The sequence below is a fragment of the Poecilia reticulata genome, linkage group LG17 (assembly GCF_000633615.1).
Source record: "Poecilia reticulata strain Guanapo linkage group LG17, Guppy_female_1.0+MT, whole genome shotgun sequence".
Taxonomy (NCBI): domain Eukaryota; kingdom Metazoa; phylum Chordata; class Actinopteri; order Cyprinodontiformes; family Poeciliidae; genus Poecilia; species Poecilia reticulata.
The window spans coordinates 27,370,500-27,390,763 of record NC_024347.1 but is presented as its reverse complement, the minus strand read 5'-3'; the positions used below and the strand labels follow the sequence as shown (position 1 = coordinate 27,390,763).

The 20,264-nt window shown below is 37.4% G+C and overlaps 1 protein-coding gene across 1 annotated transcript in view; it reads left to right on the top strand.

Annotated features, from left to right (window-relative positions):
• Positions 1-20,264, top strand: part of ak5 (adenylate kinase 5) — a 97,128-nt gene that overhangs the window by 5,180 nt on the left and 71,684 nt on the right. The window contains exons 3-5 of the mRNA XM_008434639.2: positions 3,000-3,167; positions 6,342-6,514; positions 12,193-12,306. Coding sequence (XP_008432861.1) covers positions 3,000-3,167; positions 6,342-6,514; positions 12,193-12,306 — 455 coding nt within the window. The remainder of the gene's footprint in view (positions 1-2,999; positions 3,168-6,341; positions 6,515-12,192; positions 12,307-20,264) is intronic.

The following is a 20,264-nucleotide window of genomic DNA, read 5'->3' as shown; positions in this document are numbered from 1 at the left end:
GCAAAAACACAAAACCTTACCAAGTATTTTTGGTTTAGTTTCTAGTGCAAATATTTTAAGACACTGGAAATAAATTTACAAGTAACCTTTCAGCAAGAGATATGAGCTTGTTTTAAGTGAGCAAATGCTCAAARTTGYTGAGCAAATATTAATTCCACTGGCTGATTTTTTCACTTATATTATGGGAAAATGTCTTGWTGTATATTTGATTAGAAACTGGACCAGAAATGCTTGTGTTTTTGCAGTGTGACAGACTGGAACTCTGTGAGATGGTGGGATATTGTTTCATAATCTAACCTTGCCTTAAACTTCTCCACATACAAACTTACAGAGAAATAAGATAAGAATGAGGGAACCTTATGTAAATATATTTGCAGACATTAAAAAAGAAAGGTTTGATATGACAGTGCAAAAATGCTTTTTATGTCTCAGCAGAGTATCTGACTGTAAGATGCTCATCAGAGAGACTATCTGGAGGAAGAAACAGTTTTTTGTAAATAACGCTCTGTATCTGTAACAGTTTGTGTCCAGGATGTGTGGGGTCTGCAGAGATGCTAGCTGCCCTTTTTATAACCTTAGTCTTGTACAAGTCAGCCCTGATGATTTATACTGACACTCTGATTACTAATTAGATGACTAATGAAAAAAAAAATGGTTGAACTTTGGGTGGGAACTTATAGTATTTATCATTTATCATGAAAAATTTCTTATCATGGTAAGGGTTTCATTCATTGTTGTCACAGTATTAATATTATTAATGAATGTTTAAAAACTTCTAAAACTGTCCAGGTCAGGATTGTTTTTAATATTCTTCTCCACTGTTCGTTTAATAAATATCAAACTTGAAAATATGATTAAATCAATAAATTCTATTTATAAAGCACCCTTCATACTAAAAGCAGCTGAAAGTGCTGTACAGATCAATAAAAACAAACAATTTCCCATCGTAACCCCAGTTAATGTGTGCATTTTAGTGATATAAATCACATTTATTTATGCGACTTGCGTCATAAAGAAAGCATCACAAATGGGAATGTTTAGCAGTATTTGTGTTAATGGGGCTATAAAAGCTGTCATGTAGACATAAAAAGAAGTACCAGTAGTAAATCATTTTTATTGTCAGTAATTCCACATGATATTGTGATAAAACTTTAAATCCATACTTTAGGCTGAACTGGATTTTATTTAGGTTTATCAGCATAAAGTAAGATGAATACCACACTTCTCCATTTTTTATTTGTAAAAAAAAATAAAGTAAAAACTCAATGTGATGCAGCAAGGACACTTTTTCACTTCACAGTTACGTGCTACTGTTAGGTCTCTCATAAAATTACAATTAATCACATTTAAATTCATGATTCTAATATGAAAAATTGTGATGAAATACAATGGACATGAATGCTTCGCAGTTCTGACAAAAGAAGTACAAACTTTTACGGCTAATTTAATAGCAAAAAATTGTCATGAAATGTACGTAAAAGTAAGAAATAAAATGTTTTTCTTTTGAAGAAAGCTAAAAGCATCCCATTCTGCTCCGTGTTTTAACGGTGAAGGGTGCTGACATTTGCAGAGCATCTTGAGGAGTTCATTCACAGATCCTCAGTTCAGGCTTTTGTGTTTTCCTTTGAAGTACAGGAAGGAGAATAAGAGGTTTCTTCCGCTGGCTCTAATGTGATGTGTATCCATGTGCGTCACCCACTCTCACGCTCTGAAAAGTGCCAAAAGTGAGACACCTGAGCTCTCGCTGCAAAATTGACGTTTTTTTTTTTTCAGATAAGACGTTTCCTGTTCAGAAACAGTGTGCAGTGTCCATTTAATTGCCAACGTGAATGAACGCGCTTCACTGGAGACAAACTTGTGCAGTTAATCAGTAATCTTCATAATCTTTGCTGTCCTTTGAGCGGTTATAAATTACAGTTACAACCCTGTGCAGGTGGATGCAGTGCGGAAAATCCCTGTTTATGCAAAACCTGGTCGAAATTTGCAAGGCAAAATCAAATTCAGCTACACAGTCAGAATCGGCATGCTTATGTTTTCATTTAAACTCCAAAGCGTCCTCTCTTATTTTCTGAAGTATGGGGTTTTTGCTGCTTTGAAAACAAAGATCTGCAACATCCTGTGTGTGTGTCTGAGCAAGTAAAAAAAAATGCCTATAGTTATTCTGGTTATACCACAAAACTTCACAGAGAGGTAGAGATCGTACAAATAAGAAAAGCAGTGACCAGCAGGTTTACGATTTCAAAAAAGTGTGTTGAAGAAAGCCTGAAAGCGGCTGAGCAGAGCGGCCAGCTGATGAGCGTTATTGATAAATGGAGCTTGTGGCTGAAGCTCATATCTGCCAGGCTTCAAAAGCCTGAAGGAAGGAAAATCTGCTCTGATGTCGTAATTTCATCCCTGCCTCCCGTCTGATTTATTCCACTGCAAAAACACAAGAATTTTTGGTCTAATGGACTATGATATTTTAACAAATATGATAGTTTTGTCTTATTTTTAGAGTACTAACTTACAAATAACTTTTCAGCAAAATATGAAAGTTTGTTATACAGTAAGTCAATAATTTACAATATTGATGAAAAAGTACTAGTTCCACTGGCAGATTATTTCACAAATACTCTGTGTTGGTTTATCACTAAAGATCTCATTAAAATGTGTTGAGGATTTTGGTTATAATGTGCAAAAATGTACAAAAGTTCAAAAGAGAGTGAAGTCTCTGTCTGCTACCTCTATCAGTCATAATCTAGTCTTCTGATGAATTAGCCCGTTGACTGTAAAATGAAGTAAACATAGATATGCTACGCAGAATGATTAACAATCGTAATGACGCAGTTCTGTTAGCATATGTAGCTAATATGTTGTTCTCTCTAATTTACTGTAAAGTCAACTCATCAATTCCTAAAACGACTGAGACGTTTCAGGAATAGTCGTTTATCGATGTATGAATATAACTTTGTTTCAGAAATCTGAATTCATATAATCTTGTTGTCGTCTTTGTGCCACAGTTTTGCCCGAAAGCCCCAACTTCCCCTACAGACGGTATGACCGCCTCCCTCCCATCAGCCAGTTCTCCATCGAGAGCGACTCGGACCTGTCGGAGACGGCCGAGCTCATCGAGGAGTACGAGGTGTTCGACCCGTCCAGGCCGCGACCCAAAGTCATCCTCGTCATCGGTAAGGGAGCGCTGCCAAAACGCCAACATTCAGAGCGAGCTTTCCGTTTTCCGTCAGATGAGACGCAGAAAATGTGTGCGTGTGTATGCGCGCGCGCATGTGTTGCGTCACTAACGGTCATGGGAGGAAAACCCGGAGAAGTCGGAAAATATCTTGGAAAAGTCTAGAATTGTCCCCACAAAGAAATCGTAAAAGAAACATTTGAATTTAAACGATATCCAAAAGAAAAGAATTAAATAACTCCGCCATTCGTCAAAGAAAACGAATAAGAATACATTTTTAGGTCCCCCCCCACCCCCGCCGTTTTTGAAGCAATGGTTCAGTCCAACGTGTAGGCGGAGCAACAGCAGCTGAAGTTTGGAGCTAGCTCTGGCTAGGCAGCACAAAAAAAAAAAAAAAAAAAAACACTGCAGTAAGTAAAAATTTAAAGCAAAAGGTGTACAACACATTTTATTTACTCTCACTGCTCAATAGGAAGAAACACATTAACAATAAAAATCAGACTGCAGTTCGTTATTTCATTACTTAGGCTGAATCATGATAAACTGCCTTGGAAATCAAAACTAGCATAACTGGTTACATTGCTCTGATAGACTTGAGTTTTTTTTGTCAAAGGTAGCAACTATTTCAATCATATTTAGCCCTTTAACTCATATGTTAATGAGAAGAGTTTGAAACGGGAAGGAGCGGCTGAGCCTTAAAACTAGCCGCTGGGGAGAGAAAGAGCAGATAGAAAAACAGAAAATTATGCCTTTATTTCTTACCATCAGAATAGAGCCTTATATGGGGTTCCATTTGTGTCAAAAATAAGTAGAAAAACATGAGGATACTTTTCAATAAAAACCCTGGTGTTTTGAGCATTAAATTAAAGTTATGATACTTCCCAGATATTTGTTATTTCTACCTACTTATAGGTTCTTAGGCATCCAGGACATGGAAAAAATCTATATTTATGAGGAATTTTATTAAATGGAGTTACTCATTAAAACTTGTTTTTATTAAAAGCCTTAAGTTTTTGTAAAGGTGTAGCAGAGATTAGATCAGTGACACTGAACCAAACCAAATATCAAAACATTTTAATATTAGTTTACTTCTACGGTTCTCAGTTTGTTTACTGACAAAAACGCATGTTTAATGTGCATTACCACTTGATAGTCATTTTTGGTCCTGCAGCTTTAACACATCAAAAACTTGTTAATCCACATTTTACATGATATTTCACTATAACTTTGCCAAGCCCCCCAAAATTGAGCTTAATAAATTTTCCTGTGCATGGTCCCCCCACCGATAATGAGATAGGATTTCCTCCCTTGCAAACGATGCTCAGTGCTTTCATATTAAAGGATTTAGAAATGCAAAGATGCTGATGAAGTAAAACTTTGTGGTCTGGATAGGAATCTAAGTCCATTTCCTGGTATCCGAGCTCTCTACATTTGTATCATCAGAGCTGATCTTGCTTCATGTTCTCAGTGTGTTTGACTCTCCTAATCTGATTTCCTTGGCGAGCCTGCTTTAAGCTGTCAAATAATCTCATTTATCTTGTTAATAATTTCCACAACAACCTACCTTAGCTGAAACGCAGCCTCAAGTCGGTTTATAAAAGATCGAGAAGAAGAAAGAAAACAACTTCGGTCTCTTCTTGAAGCTCTTTTTTTTTTTTGAATGGCTCTCTGTGGAGCGGCTGATGGGTGTTTGTCCTCGTAGCACAAAGCCAGTCCCTGTCCGTCTCTTTAAGAGCATGCTGTGCCCCGGTTTTGAAGGGAAAAGCAGCATGGCAGCTGCTGTCACCTCCGCAGAAGATCATGTGAATGTTTTGTGTGTCAGGTTTTGCAGAAAGCTGTTAGCTGTGAGGAGGATGTTAGGATGTGAAGAAGAATTACAAAATGCAAATACAAAGGACCTGTCACAATAACAAATTGTCCCAGACGTTATTGCAATAAATCATAATATTGTTGTTTTGAGACCATTTGCAAGTAGTGAAATGGTAATAATGCAAGAACACGATGTCAAAGATCAACAAACTTTAAGTGGAAGACATTTTACATACCCAAAATAAATAATCAAAACAAATAAAATGGATACGAAAGTCCCGGTAAACATAATTGTCCTGAAGCTTTTTGTCATCCAGTCTTTGGTAGAAAGAGAGAGACATGAGGAAAACAAACAATCTTGCAAATGTAAATTAGTACTTTTAATTTATCTCGCTATTAATTGATTTATTGCTTTTTGTGGCTTTCAAACAGACTTTGATTTTCCTACTAAATATAAACAGAACATGTTTGTCTGAATCCCTAAGAGGAAAAATAAAAATAAATACCTTCACAGTCCAGACTCCTGTGAAATTCACAAAATTATCAGAACAACATTTTCTGCCATTTTTATTAGTAAAAATGTGCAAAAACACTTAAAGAAAATCCATCTTTTATTTTTAAAAACTCACTGAAAAAAGAGAAACAATAGAAATTAAATCTGAACACAATTCACGTTCCTGTTGAATATTTGCTTTTACTGAGAGAAGATCTTTTATCATTCATCTTTGACCAATCTCTTTAGACCAAGGGTGTTCAAAGGAGGGTCCGTGGGCCATTTACGGCCCCTGCACTCATTTTGTGCGGCCCGTTCAAACACAATTCATGGAACCTAATCATCTGAATTTTTTATTTTATTTACGACATACTATAGTCTCAACCTGGAAAAACTCTAGCAGAGATTTCCAGAAACCTGGAAATGAAGAAAAACTGAAAAAAAAAAAACATTCAGGTTCCCACAAGGTTTCCCTCGGCGTGTAAAATTATCTTACTCAAGTTTCTGTTTTTCTTCATCAACCTTCAGGCAGTTTCACTCAAATTATCAACTTCATAAGGGTCTGTCACTGTTTGTTTTGCTGGAATATAAACATTTTACGTTTGCAATTCTGCTTTAGGTTGATAAGAAAATGTTGACACCATAAATCCAAAGATATTCGGTGAGAAAATATGATTTCTTACCAAATGTAGGAGGTTCACACGTACTTGTTTCTTTATGTCCTCCTCCTCCACAAACACACACTTAATCACACACAGGCCTGATTTCTCTCACCAACACACACTCACCCACACACACACACACACACAACAACAAACCTCCCCAAAAACATCAACAGCTCTCTCTCTCTCTCTCTCCCTCTGTGCTCAGGTGGCCCTGGCAGCGGCAAAGGAACACAGAGCCTGAAAATCGCCGAGCGCTACGGCTTCCAGTACATGTCTGTGGGCGAGCTGCTGAGGAAGAAGATGATCCACAATGCCACCAGCAACAGAAAATGGAGCCTGATCGCCAAAATCATCACCAACGGCGAGCTGGCGCCGCAGGTAGCCGAGAAACAGAGACAGAGACGTGTTGGCGGGGGGGCGGGTGAGATGGACTAAATATTTTGGGAGAAATAAGCGGCATGTCCAGACACTCGGGTCAGGTTGTTATCACAGCATGAATGCAACGAGGAACTAATTGGCAGAAGGCGCATGACAAGCATGCTGGGGAGAGAGGATGCTTATCTGTCTTATTAGCATCCATCTTTCTAAGGTAATTACTCCGCTTGGAAGAAAATGAGCGCTGACCCCCTCCCGTGGCTGTTTTCGCTTCACTCTTTCTAACAGAGTACCTAGCATAATTACACCACAATAACATATCCCCAGTTCAGCGTCTGACATTAACTGGATTCACCTCAGAGGTTTTTTGTTCTCTACCTGTTATTAAAAACCAACTCAGAGCAACACGTCAAACAACAGAGAGAAAAAAACAGCTGCAGCCGAGATTAAACCGGCAAATGCTCAGCAAAACTGACAGGTAGCATAACAGACATTTTCTTTACGCTCTAAAGTCTAGTTTTCAGTTTGGAAACTCTTTTTAGATTTCAGTTCATCCTTAAAGCTGCAGTATGGAATTTTTACAAAAATGCTTTTTTGTTAAAACTGCAACCATGTTGTGACAGAATAATATGAGATAGATAAAAAAAATAGATCTATTCCACCTTCTCCCTGAGCTGCTAATGCAGTCTGAAGCAATGCACAGCTCCCCGTCAAAACCAGCCAATGAGAGCCAGGAGGATCGTCTTAGTGCTGTCAATCAATATCATGTACTCGCTGCTAAATGTGCTAATGGTGGAGAAACAACTTACCGTTACAGGAAAACCATTTTTCAGTGTCTATGCTAGCTTGAGCATTCACAACAGGATATGCTGTCAGGAAGAAGCTCTACCATAGCAGAGAGAAACACAAGAGAGTGATTGACAGCGCTAAGACCCGCCCCTGGCTCTGATTGGTTGTTTCTAGTTAGCACTGGAAGAAAGCAGAGGAGTTCAGTTTTTTGAGGAGTTCAGTTTTTTTCAAAGATTATCTATCTCATACTGTACTTTCACAACAAAGTGACAATTTCAACAAATATGTGTGTTAAAAGTTCCATACTGCTGCTTTAAGCTGTCAGACAACTTAAATTCTCACAAGTGGAATAAAAACTGTGGATAAAACAGCATAGATCACGTCAGCAGTTTGACAGTATTTCAGACATTTAAAACAAAAAAATTAATCGATTATTGATCTCAACTGAAGTGAAATGCTTATATTTTTTTTCATCCCTAGACTGATGGATTATAGATATTAGAGAGTATAAGTAAGTAATAGTGAAAACCACCTGAGTGATCAATCATGTTTGCTCTTATTGTAAAATATTCTACTCCATATATTATAATACCAAACAGGTGGAGTAACTCCACTCGTTTTTCATTGAAAACATCTCCAGAGGAAGGTTTTTACAACCTTGTGATGTGTTGCCGTCGCTGCAAGGTCGTGACACAGACATAAGCCTTGGACCTCGTCATAAAGAGCCCGTTTTAGCTTGATGATTCTCATGAATTATCCGCACTAACCGCCTTACTCATCGTTCATCTTCCTTCACCTGACATGTATGAGACGTTAGTTTGCCCTTGCAGCGATTCAGTCGAAATGAGGCAAACAGCAAAGTAGGCCAACCAGCGATCATAAATCAAAAAGTGGCTGCTTGGCGTCGAGTCATACTGTAAGTCTAGGTTTATTTATGAATTAAATTATGAATCTGCGGCTTTAGTTATTCCTACATTGTTTCTTGTTGTTGCATAAGTTAGCTAAGATTTGAGTGTGCCTTGTATGAAGAAAAATCCACATTTTGTCAGATTACCTCCAGAAATTTCTGCATTATTTGCTTTTAATCTGATAGACCTGCAGAAAAATGTGCTTGTTCGGGAAGTAAACAGAAAATTGAGACACAGATTTCTAATTTTGCTTTGCAGAAAGCAGTGAAGTGTGTTGTGCATCTGTTTTCAAACCTATTTACCCCAGTAAGTCAAGATAAAACCCAGTGCAACTAATTAGTTAGTGGAATCCATCTGTGTGTAGTTTATTATCAGCATAAATCCAGCTGTTCTGAAAACACCATAGAGGTTTTTTAAATGTTTGAGGTTTTTCGCAAAGCAACAGACAGGTCAGAGATGAAGTTGTGGGACAATTTAGCTTTTAAAATCAAGATTTGGTTCTAAAATAATGTTGAAAGCTTTAAACATCTCACAGAGAGAGATGTGCAATTCCTCATTTCAATATGGAAACGTGTAGATCAGTGGTTCTTAACCTTTTTTGAGGTACCGAACCCCCCAGTTTCATATGCGCATTCACCGAACCCTTCTTATTCCTCCTCCTCCTTCAACCCCCTCGTCCCCCTGACACGCAACATACTTTGCGGTATTCTGATTTAGTAATGTAATTATGCTACCACCCCCACGCCACTAGAGGCAGTAGCAACCCCGAAAAGATGCGACTAAGGAGCAGATTTAGACTATAGAATTTGGTAAAAAGAGTGGAACTCCTTCAATCAGGGCTCCTCCGCAGCTCTGATTGGCTAAGCAATGTAACGTGGTCCTCTGCAGCAAGTGATGGCAAAGCGTCATCACGACTTTACACAAGTGTGTCTTTACCTCCGCGGCAGAGGCTCCACCGAACCCCTGGGGTTCGATCGAACCCAGGTTAAGAACCACTGGTGTAGAACAACTGCAAGTCAACCAAAAATTGGGTGATCACATAAACTGACTGCATCCAAAAAAAGCAGAAAAGAAGCCAGCAGTAACTCTAAGAAATTACAATGCTTAAAGAAGTAGCCTTTATTTCAATCATCCATTTTGATGGAGTAATTATGAAGATATAGTCATAATGTTACTAGAAGAAAGACACAATTTTACTAGAAGGAGGTCTTAAAATTACAAGAAAAAATAGTTTTATGGAGAAAAACTTGCATAATTACTTTTGTTATTTTTTTGTTGGGAGTTCTCATAAAATTACTACTTCAAAGTTGTAACTTTATCACAACTTTGTCAAAGTTGTGATAAAGTTATTATCACAACTTTGTTCTGGTAATAATAGGACTTAATTCTCGTATTTTTGTAACATTGTGATTTTTTTCTAGTAAAAAATGTTTTTAAATTTTGTCGTAGAGTTGGCTTGAATTCAAAGTCCAAATAAACAGAAACTGTTTAATAAAAACAAAGCAAAAAACCAAACAAAGTACTTATAAAGCAAGATGGCGGCTATGGGTGTGGTGAAAAAAAAATAAAAAATCCAGATTTTCCAAAAATTAAATCTTCGAAAAATAAAACCTAAACGAATCAATCAAATCGATTTAACACCCAGCCCTACAGCCTGAACACAACATTTCTACTCTGACTATGTGGTGGCAGCATCATGCTGCACAGTTAAAACAAACAAACAAAAACCTATTTTTTACGGTAAAACACCATCAGCTGTCGTTGCCAGAATCCACCATAAAATTCCAGGTAAAACTGTTTTTTCCTTAACAGTTAAATGTCTTTCTTGTTGTTAATTTTACAGTGAAAAATGGTGCTGGAGTCAATATTTTACCACAATAGAAAATGTTTTAAATGTGTTTATCCATRAATAAAGATGAAAACAACCTATAAAATTAATGTACAAATGTAAAATATGCAAATTATTGTTTTCACTAATTAATTTACCGGTACATCAGATCAACAGTTTAAAATTATTTGCAGTCTATAGATTTTTCCTGTCATAATTTTACTGTTAATTACCATTGAATATACAGATATTTTAGTGGAAATGCGTCAAGATGCTCAAGCTTTACTGAGATTGAGTTATTTTACAAAGATGATGAATCAAAATGTCCTCAAAAGCTTGTACTTGCATGAAAATGTTTTTCTAAACAGCATGGACTTAGGAGGGATGAACTCAAATGAACTTTTCAGATTTTTATTTCTAAATTCTTGGAAAACCATGAATGTTTGTGGTCATAAATGTGAAAAGAGGCGACTTCTACAAGGCACTTTTCAGGATCGATTGAAAAAACTTCAGTTATGTTCATCACATAAACACATTTCTCTAAATGTGATTAGAGCTGTAATAGGGCTGAAGTTGCAAATGATCCAATAAGGCTGAAAGCGCAGATGAAGCAGCACTTCACTCAGCCAGAAGCCATTTGTCTCTCTGAACCTTTTTCTCTTAGAAATCCCACCTGTCCTCTGAAAGGAAGCTCTTGGACTGTCGACAGCCAGCTCTAAAATTAAACACAGAAAGCACAATTGCTTTTATTCTCTTAGTCTCTGAAGTATCTGCATCTTCAGCAGAGAACAGGGCAGTTTTAGAACCAGCGTCGCATTATTCTGAGGAGTCGCTTCTCCTCACTCTCCCAGCCATTTACAGTCTCTCTCAATGAAACCATCTTGATCTTTAGATTAGTTTGAATCCCTGCATGGATGGATGGCAGCTCCCATTCGGAAACTAAACGCCTCTGTTAGTCGGGTTATTTTTAGAGCAGAGCATTGCATCATGCATCTCTGCCATACTGCAAATTACTTTCTGCCCAGAGAGATGCGTTCGAACATGTTGACCTCCTCCAGCCATGGGGAAGTAAGTGATGCTAAGAGAAGTTGACGTCCTCTGGCTTCAGGAGGTCGTCGCTCTGCCGCAGTTACAACCATTAGAGAAACCATTAGATAAAGATGAACACATCAGTGGAAAATGCACAACTTCAGTCACCTGTTGTCACGTTACTACAAAAAACTTTACTGGTTTTCATCAATTAAGTTCATTTGTATAGCACGTTTCAGCATCAACTGTCAAGTGCTGTCCCTACACATCAAAATGCTGATTAATGTTTTATTTATAATGAATCAAAAACGACTCTAAACTTTTTAGTCTGGATTTAAAGAATCTCAGTTTTTCAGCTGTTTTGCAGTTTTTTTAAAGTTTGCTCCAGATTTGTGGTGCATAGAAGCTGAATGCTGCTTTTCCATGTTTGGTTCTGGGGATGCAGAGCAGAACCAGAAGACTTGAGAGGTCTGGAAGGTTGCTATGACGACAGCAGATCTTTAATGCATTGTGGCGCTAAGCCGTTCAGTGATTTATAACGTTGCGTTCACACCAGACGCGTTACGCGCGTCAGAAACACCTCAGACACTTCAAGTTCGACGAGTGTGCATGTTTGGTGCGTTCACACCAAACGCGTTTTGAGCGTCAGGCGCGTCTGGCTTACGTTCAAAGTTTATGTGGAGCGTCGGATGCATTGGATGAATTGGACGCGCTCAACACGTCACGGTTCAAATCGCGCCGCGCTAGACACTCGAAACGAGCCACAACTGACCGTCGACGTGCCTCCACATACTATGAAAGGTAACCAGACGCTCAAAACACATTTAGTGTGAACGCACCATAAACTAACAACAATATTTAAAATTTTTTAAATTCTACTCTCTGAATCTGAATATTTTTTTAAGCACTGTAAATTATTATTTCTTTATAATCTGTTGCTGAAATGATTCTCTCTAAGGAAAACACCTACCCTCTCTGTTGTTTGTATTGATCCAGAAACTAATGACCGCCCTGCGGAGATGGCAGAATCTCCTTTATCGCTTTTTATTAAAAAATAAAAAACATCAACAGCTTAGGCACTGGATGAAGGCACTCATGAATCATGGTGCTTTTGTTATTTCTTTCAGGAAACCACAATAACTGAGATCAAACAGAAGATCATGAAGATCCCAGACGCCAACGGCATCGTCATAGACGGCTTCCCGCGAGACGTTGGACAGGCCCTGTCCTTTGAAGACCAGGTGAGTCTCTGTTATTGGACCCATCTGTCCTCGTCCGTCTCTAGGATGACAGTCCCACGTTTACATTTTAATCACTTGATAGGAAAATCATCACTGCAGGGTTGTTATCACACATGGATTTCATGGAAGCTGTCTTGCTCTCGGCCACAAGACAACATGTTGCTGTGGAAACGTTCAGAAATAACCAGAAAGTCGTACTTGTAAGCATGAGCTGCAAGCTTAATAAAGTATGCAAATGAGGCAGTCCCAGTCCAGCTTTCTGGCTCAGATGTGAGGACGGCATCATCAGCTGCTCTGTGGGTTGTGTAACCCCACAGGTTATTTAATGCGTTTGATATCAAGAGCTGAGCAACATCACAGCATCACTGTAGAGGCTTTTAGACGCTTTGATATCCATGCAGAAATTCCAATAAAGGTACTTTAAGAGTTTAAAAAGTTTAAAGGGGAGTGACTGTGCAAAATACACATTTTGCACATTTTTTGGGTCTCAACTGTTTTTAAATACAAACATCCAGCCGTTTCTTGGTAATAAGTTAAAGTCTTTTGGTGTCTAAAAACCTTCTGAATGTAACAAATCAGCAGTTGCTGCCCATCACCTAGCAACCCCAGGTTGCCGGTTACCTGGCAACCCTAGCAGAGTTCCAGCACATTTGGTCAGCAAGTGTTTAGGTATTTATTTGGATTTTCACATTGTATATATATAAAAAATTGCAATTCCAACAAGGAAGAAAAAAAATCCCACCCAACAAGTAACCAATATCCCCATAAATACTGCCAATTAAAAGGTATGTAGCAAAAAAATAAATGAAAAATAAAAAATTAAGACCATATAAAACCAATGTCAAGATTTATGGAAGCACTACTCAGCCAAAATTTCAAGGGTCTGCTAGTCAGCTTGTTTTTAATTCAACTCAAAAATACTTAACCAAAGGAAATTAAATAATTTTACCATGCTATGCATTGTACAATGGCTGCTGGAAAAGAAAAGCGTTTTCTTGTTGCTTTACCATCCAGATACCATTTGCTTCATTCTTGTTGCTTTTCAAAGATGTACAGTTGTGTAACTGTGTATATGTTTGCAGCCATTTTCACATGCAAGTGTAAACATTGAGTTTATACTTTGCAGTGGTCTGTAGTAGTTTATTTGAATTTAAAGTAACAGAAGGCTCTAAAGCAGCTCATTCTGAATGGAGCTCAAAAGGAGGTCAGACTAACATTTCATTATCTAAATTTGATTTTGTGTAAAAAAATTTACTGACCATGTTCTTATAAACCATAGTCGTATTCTAACATGTTCAAAGATACTTAATAGGTTACAGTTAAAGCCTGTGAGAGTTAAATAATGCATGTGTCAAAAATTGCATCTGGGGAATTTCTCATAGTTTTTAATGTATATCTTTTGGTTACGATACTTCGTTTATTTTTGGGCATGTTTTTGTATAAACTCTTTTAGTTGCACAAAATGGTCTGAAAAGTCGACCACATCCAGCAGCTATATTACTAGAGGATGCTACTTATCTTTGAGCAAAGTCAAAGTTACACCATCTGATAAAAAATGTTCTGCCAATCCCTAACTAAGAATCAAATGGAGACTTTTAAAAAATCAGTTTGACAACTTGTCTTAACCACTAGCACCATTTTCTCAGGTATATAAAGTTTATAAAGGCGTAAAAACTGGAGCAGAGGGTATTGATCCTGATACTGAGCTGAAATCCTTGGATTTGAGACCAGCATGTTTTCTCCCCTTTTCTCTTTGCCTGTTTCCTGTCTGACTACTCTCAGTAACGGCCCTGAGCACCACAAAGATAAAACAAACAAAAAAAACACTTTCCTGGCACTGTAGATTAAGTTCTGCTTGGCTGAGTAAACAGAAAAATCACATTTTCATTTCAGAAATCTCTTATTTGATAAGTGACAGCTCTGATTTACAGGGGAATCATTTAAGTGCTTTAAATTTTGATCCAGTGTTTATTTTTGTTGCTGAGAAACAGGGCACATTTCTGAGAAGGACAACATCCAAATAGTTAATTTGTTTGGGTTTATCTGTCTGTGGCATCAAATTGAGATGCTGTATTTTTCTCCTGTGCAACCTGGAGTTTCATTTATTTATGTGTGAAGTGTGTCGTGCCTTCACCACCACTTTGGCTGTTTTATCACTGCGTGTGCGTCACGTCCCGTATCAGCGCTGGCATGAGTTCACACCAATCCCACTCATTGTGCTTTATGTTACCATGTCACCTCTGAGGCTGCTGCTTTCTTATCCTCTTACCAAACTGTCCAATAATTATCAGCTAATGAACAGGTATTTGTTTAGCCTTTTCAAGTATCTGACCCGTTATAATCCAAGAGCACACATTTTCAGTCTGAAATAAGGATTTCATGTCATTCTTCTCAAATCTTATAATGCTTGTACTCAAAACTTCTCCTCGCGCTCAGACCTAGTCTCTGCTCGGACTCTCTGCTCACTTACAAAATCTTCTCTGCTTGCTTCTGGAACAAAAATGCACCGTCGCCTGGCAACTTGCGCTAGTCACTGGATGTAGGGAGAAACATCGACTGCTTCATGTTACACTAAACATCCGCCACCAGTGATACTGATTGCTAACAGCTACTGATCGCTAATAGCTACTGATCGCTAACAGCTACTGATCGCTAACAGCTACTGATCGCTAACAGCTACGGATCGCTAACAGCTACTGATCGCTAACAGCCACGGATCGCTAACAGCTACTGATCGCTAACAGCTACTGATCGCTAACAGCTACTGATCTTAGGCAGGAGTTTGTTCACTCAACCAACCACATCCAGTGGCTAGCACAGATTGCTACAATCGACAGTAGCCACGCAGGCACACCTGCTAGAAGGAAACAAACGCACCCAGTACAACACTTTAATTCTATTGGCTGAGAGGTTGCCAAGCGCCGGTTCCAAAAGGCGGTTCTAAAAGAAAGCAGAAAATGTTTTGTAAGCGAGCAGAGGAGAAAGATTTGACTAAACATTACAAGTTTTGAGAAGAAATACACGAAGTCCTGGTTTCAAAATAAAAATGTAAGCAAAAGTATTAAAAGTTTTGAGAACAAAAGACTTGAAATCCTGCTTTCAGACTGAAAATGTGTGCTCTCGAATTATGGCAGAAAAATTCCCCCATAGTTAACTTAGAAATACCCATCAGGTATTACTCTGAATGTTTCACTCAAGGGATTTGATAAATCACCCTCTAGTTCAGTAAAAATGTCAATACAATAGCATTTTATAGATGTTTTTGTTGGTTGTTGATTAATTTGAGCTAACATCACTATGCCAACAACTATGAGTTTAGCTTTGTTGGACGGGATAGTTACTAGTTACATTTACTCAATTACATTTACTTGAATAACATTTTTGAAAAAATGTTTGTCATTTTTTCTGTTGCTTAAAATGAATTTCAGGGATGAAGCAGGTTTGGCTCAGAGAGAAGCTGCCTACTAGACATTTGTGTTGTGCTGCATCTCATCTTTGCAGAGACAACATGTAAAAAGGGCCGGTTAAAGTGGGCTGCCTTAGCTAATCAATTGGATATATGTGATCTGCTTATGTCAGCTGATGGGTGACGCAAAAAGCCATTTCTTTTCAGGGACTGCATTACATATTCCTTCTGTGACACCAGATAGCGTGCAGGCACACAAATGGAAGTAAAGATGCATAAAAATATGTATTTACACGATATGGAAGTCCTGAACCACTCATAGCTTATATTATGGATTTATAAATTAACACAGTCCAAACTACAGCACCACAAAGCAAACATTACAGATTGAACCCCACAATTTAAAACACACACAGAGGAATTATTGATGCTGAAAGTTAACATAGTCATTTTTTGTAGTTTTTACAAGATTTGTCGTGTTTCAGGAGCTGCTGACTGTAAAACATGCCTTCACTTCAGCCGTCAAGTTTCAGTTAAAGTCTCTATTTGCACTCATTATACTGTAGAGCTTCCCAGGAGGATTCAGAGCTTTATTTAGCTGTCTCACTCACAATGTTGCCATTTTGGTTCACTACCACTCTTCTCACTGCATTCGCTCCTGCAGACACCGTCTCCTCTTTTAAAGCATAATTTGTGCCTGTGACAAATTGTCTTCAATGCTCAGAAACCGGCTGAAATAAGAAAGTATATTCCTTTACCAGACTCAATATGGCTGGAGTCTGTGAAAATGGCTTTTTGTGCTCTTCTGTCAAACATCTATAACATGGAGGGTTGCACTTCCAGCGGAGTGTGTTAAGTATAACTCCCGGGTTTCGTAATGAACTGTCAGTCTGTCTGTGATGTTCCTCGCCTTTCATGTAGCGAAAGCAGGAAAATACGAACAGGATAATGTCATATAAGATTCAGTGCAACAACGATATACTGTAAAAAGTCAACAGTAAAACTGAAAAAGGAGAATGTTAATTGGTAAATGGAGTTAATTGAACTAATTTTGTTTACATTTGTTTACCATGACAACTTAATAAATTAACTTGGATAAGCTTAATTTGATTGCTTGTGACCAGTTAATGCATTCTACAGCAGTGCATTATGGCCAATGGAAATAGAACAGAAACTCAGAAATATTCTAGAAAAAACAAGGACATTTCTGCACTCCAAATGTCTGAAAAAAATCAGAAATTTTGAGATTAGTCTCAGAAATGTTCTAGAAAAATAAATAAAAACAAGGACATTTCTGAGCTCCAAATGTTGAAAATTTGTTGAAAAATGTCAGATATTTTGAGATTAATCTCAGAATTGTTCTAGGAAAAACAAGAAAATGTCTGAGCTCCAAAAGTCAGAGAAAACTCAGAAATGTTGAGATTAGTCTCACAAATTTTCTAGAAAAACCAGGAAATTTCTGAGTTTCAAAAGTTAAAACATTTTCAAGTTTTGAAACTCAGAAAATTTCTGAGCATTTTTGGCAGAAATTTGCTCCTATTTTTTCCCACATCTACGACCCTGATACGACATCGTAGCATTCCCTTTCTTTAGTTTACATTCTTCTGTTTTTGCATGTGAAATTTTTTAAGCGTCCGACCAGGTAGAGCCATACAGCGTTAGAGGGTTTTTTATTCTTTTGTGGGAAAGAATAATTTCTTTGCAGTATAAATGAATAATTTTAGCAACATTTATGCCATGTTGAATTTTACCAGCCTTCCCTTCATGGTTAGAGGAACCCAATCAGACATTAAACCATTAACACTAATATATTATTTATCAGTAACTGTTTGAAACTCTGTGTAAAGTGCATTAACACTTTTGGTAAAACAAACCACCAGAAACTGCTTTACTGAACCGAAACCAAACAGCCGTTTTTCATTGTTGAAGCATTTTAATGAAGATGGTACAAATACCGGTAATGTGCAATTAAATGAAAATTAAAGAGTTAGTTAATCATGTTTGTTGTAGCTACCTGTTCTGCTGTTTAAAATGAGTGAACATCATTCATGAGTCATTACTTCATCTCATTTAAATGGGTTGTATTAGACATGTTTTGTCCCTACTGTTTGTTTTGTTGCCTCCTACTGAGTGATCCAAAAGAAAACAGGAAAAGTAGTTTATATAGATGCAAATGTTGATGGAAGATATATTTCTGGATTACGCAAGATATAAAAACCTGACAGGACAGAGAAACTGCCCTGAGGAGAACATAAGTAAACAAGTTTTAAAATCCTAAAGGAGGATTTTATATAATGTTTGCTCTCCTGCTGTTAGTAACTGTTGGATCACATGGAAATGTTTTCACTGTAGTCGAGTTTTTAGCTTGCAGGAATTTGTTTTTCAGCCCATTTTTATAACAGATTAACTCTTTTTACATGACTGTTTATAGCCAACGTATCCAAACTGCCGTGTGCCCCACAACCTTATTTATCTCAGTAGCAGGTGTGATGTGAGGCTTTTGATTTGCTTTATAATCGCATAATAGCGGAACAGAAAGCCGAGGATGAGGAAGAGGAGCAGGAAACGGGGAAACCTGACTGTAGGAGGAAGATGGAGTACGTGTGAATAATCTATGCATGAGGAAGACTCAAACACAGAGCTTTCTTTTTCTCAGTCAGATTTATAGATGAAGTTTGATGTGAGGTTCACGACCTGCTGGACTGGATTTTATTGCTATGATAAATACAAATGAGTGGCATTAAAATCATGTTTGAATTTACCACTAAATCTAATATTTATTTAAGTTTTTGGTTTTTCTGACGGTTAATGATTAATCAAATAAAAGGCATTTTCTTTACCATTTCACTCATAACCAGAGCTCTGCAGTAACTAGTTACATTTACTCATTTATATTTACTTGAGTAACTTTTTTGAGAAAAAACAAAAAAACTTTAAGGAGTATTTTTACTGTGCTGTACTTTTTACTTTTACTGAAGTATTTCTACTCTGGAGTAAAATTTCTGGATTTTCTACCCACTGAATGAAAAACAAACATGTTTTAACCAAAAACTCACCAGACACAGACTCACACCTGCAGTTTTTATTAAAGTTTTATAAGTTTTCTGTTGAAGGAAACTGATTTGGAGACATTTATTTTGCCTGATTTTGTTATTTACATGAGTTATTGTCAATTTCATCCTTAAAACACCAAAATTTCCACATACATTTATGTTTCAGTCCATCTGTAGTGCTACTCTTACTTGGTAATATTTTTAGGTACTCTACCCACATCTGCTTATAACAAGTCATTTTCTAATTTTATAAGTGAAATAATATGCCAGTAGAACTAGTACTTTTTATACTTTGACTTAAAAATCTTACGATTGGTTTTGTCATATTTCAAGCATTCTGAGATATTTCCAGTAGAAACTAGACCAGAAAAGATTTTGTGTTTTTACAGTGCAGATTTGTTCATCAGCAGCATTGGTTTCTTTTAATGTGAATTTATCCACAAAAGTAGGAAAATGCCCTGAAATTTTACCTATTTTGTCCCAAACTGTATTTTTATTGATTATGTGACACAACAAAACAAAAAGACTTTGTGTTTTTTGCATCGTGTCAACACTTATTTTGCTAACCCTATCATGTTATTAACATAACTTGCTCATTTAGGATGTAGGTCAGCTGGTTGTCCGCAGCGTTCTGATGCGATTAGAAGCGTCTCTTCCTGTAGAAGTCGTATTTACCTCTCTGGACAGCATCTCTGTGTCGTTTCCCTCCGTCTGTGTGGCGATTGGACCTCTTCTCGCCGTTACCGTGAGGAGGAAACATCTTGGCTTAACGAGAGCTCCTGTGCCGTTGTCTCCCTCGCTCCGCGTTATGTGACAGCAGATTCCTCCCAGAATAAGTGCCCTGCGTGGAAGCTGCCCCGAGGCAACAAAACAAATAAACTGGATGGCATAGTGTGAGGCTGGAACAGCGACAATTCCTCTGCAATGACTGGCTCAGCGGTGGAGGTTATAAATTGGCTGTAATCATGGTTATAATAAGCAACTCCAGCTGTTTAAGGCATGAAGCAGATTGGTTGTGATTAAACATAGTTTTATCTCCTTGCCTCCACGTCTGCTGAGAGTGAAAACAATGGAGATAAATACATGGTTAAAGGCGAACATCCTCTTCCTCATTTGGCATTCAGGGAGCCTGGAAGTCACAGTTAGCAGTGCTGTGAACTGATTAAGAAATTTAATCAGATTAAACACATTCTTATGGAAAAGGATCAGGACCACTGGGGAAAAAAGAATTATGTCTTTTATTCTCAGGATTATATGATGGTTTATTAAAGCCTTTGTAGCTAGAAAAAACAAACTCAGACATTTTGAGATTAATCTCTGAAATTTTATAGAACAAATACAAAAATTTCACATTTGCAAAAGTCAAAAACTTTTGAAGATTAATGTCAAAATGTATGAGTATTTATCTAGCAAATTTTTGACTTTTTGTGTTTTTTCTTTTGAACATTTCTTAAGGATCATTTCAAATTTTCCAGTTTTTTTATAGAAAATTCTCAAAT